The sequence below is a fragment of the Penaeus monodon genome, chromosome 24 (assembly GCF_015228065.2).
Source record: "Penaeus monodon isolate SGIC_2016 chromosome 24, NSTDA_Pmon_1, whole genome shotgun sequence".
Taxonomy (NCBI): Eukaryota; Metazoa; Arthropoda; class Malacostraca; order Decapoda; family Penaeidae; genus Penaeus; species Penaeus monodon.
This window is the reverse complement of record NC_051409.1, coordinates 25,472,855-25,474,168: the sequence shown is the minus strand read 5'-3', so window position 1 is coordinate 25,474,168 and position 1,314 is coordinate 25,472,855. Positions and strand designations below refer to the sequence as shown.

General features: G+C 40.0%; 1 protein-coding gene across 1 annotated transcript in view; it reads left to right on the top strand.

Annotated features, from left to right (window-relative positions):
* LOC119588679 (poly(A) RNA polymerase, mitochondrial-like) overlaps nt 1–1,314 on the top strand; it is a gene marked incomplete in the record, with an annotated part of 8,504 nt that overhangs the window by 828 nt on the left and 6,362 nt on the right. Inside the window, 4 exon segments of the mRNA XM_037937314.1 lie at nt 78–256; nt 387–620; nt 749–832; nt 991–1,119. Coding sequence (XP_037793242.1) covers nt 78–256; nt 387–620; nt 749–832; nt 991–1,119 — 626 coding nt within the window.

Below are 1,314 nucleotides of genomic sequence, written 5' to 3'. Positions count from 1 at the left end.
TAAATGTTGTTGTCCTTGATAAATTTCCAGAAAATATGAGATTAGAAATGCAAATAATATTTCTTCCTTTTCTTCAGGTGAGTCTTTTGTGCCGTTTGATGCGCTGGTGAGCCAAAGGCGGAATGAGGCTCGCAGGTCACTCTTGGTGGAGGTGGCAGGGCTACCCTCGTCTGTAGACCTGCACCAGGTGTGCAGTCAGTATGGAGCTGTGCAGAAGATGTTCCATTATACCACCAGACAAGGCAGTGTCAATAAAGTAGGTAGCTAATCATATACTATTGAACTCTGGCATTTGTTCTCTTTAAGGTCATAGTACCTGTCAGATAGACAAAGAAATATATTGTTTTTTCATACTCAGTTTTCATCATTATTCTGATTATTTGAAGGAGATGATCCTCGTGGAGTTTGACAAGGCAGAATCCCTGGAAAGAGCGCTGCAGTCAACACGTTCACCTCCGATTGATCGCATCATACCTGTTCACTCTCCCTTTGTGTGGCTCTCAGCCAGCCAGCCTGCACCCCGTAACAGGAAGGCCAACATCGGTAGTTCCACAGACATCATCCAAGAGACGGTGCCTTCTGATGAAGAACTTCAGCTGCAGTTGTCTCAGAGTAGAGATGTAAGAGTGCTTTCATTCAGAGAAGGACAAGAAGGTTTGCAGATGTTAAAGTGCTCTTTTCTTGATATTGGTGATATATGTAGGTGGTGAAAAGGTACTAATCTTGTTTCTCCTTATCTTTAAAACAGTTGTCAGAGCAGATACAAAATGTGTATGAATGCCAAAAATTGACAGAGTTAGGTTCAAGACTGAGGTTTTTTACATGCAGACAGGTAGGTTTCATATGGTATTTTCCTCTTTTCTTTATCTAATAACCTGTTATACAATTTTTGCCATAACCTTATGATGTAATATATTGTACTTTTAATACCCAAGTAATTGTGATTTCTGCTTTTAGATGTTTAGCTAAAGAAGTTCATTCACTCCACAGGTAGAAGTCGCTCTCTCAGGCCTCTTCCCACAGGCTTGCATCCTTCCATTCGGTTCGTCTGTCAACTCCTTTGGGCGAGTCAACTGTGATCTGGACATGATTTTGGAACTGTTTGATGTCTCTAATCAGGTCAGTATTCATGAACGTGAAAGGTTAGATCCTGAGTGTACTTCATTTCAGTCTTGACAGTGGATGCTGGTAATAATTTGTGTTTTACTGATTAGTTTGTGCAAGTTGTTTTATTTGATAGGAACTAACATTTATGATAACAGGCTTCATATACAGCAGTGTTTTATGTATCTTATATCCTGATATCTTTATGTG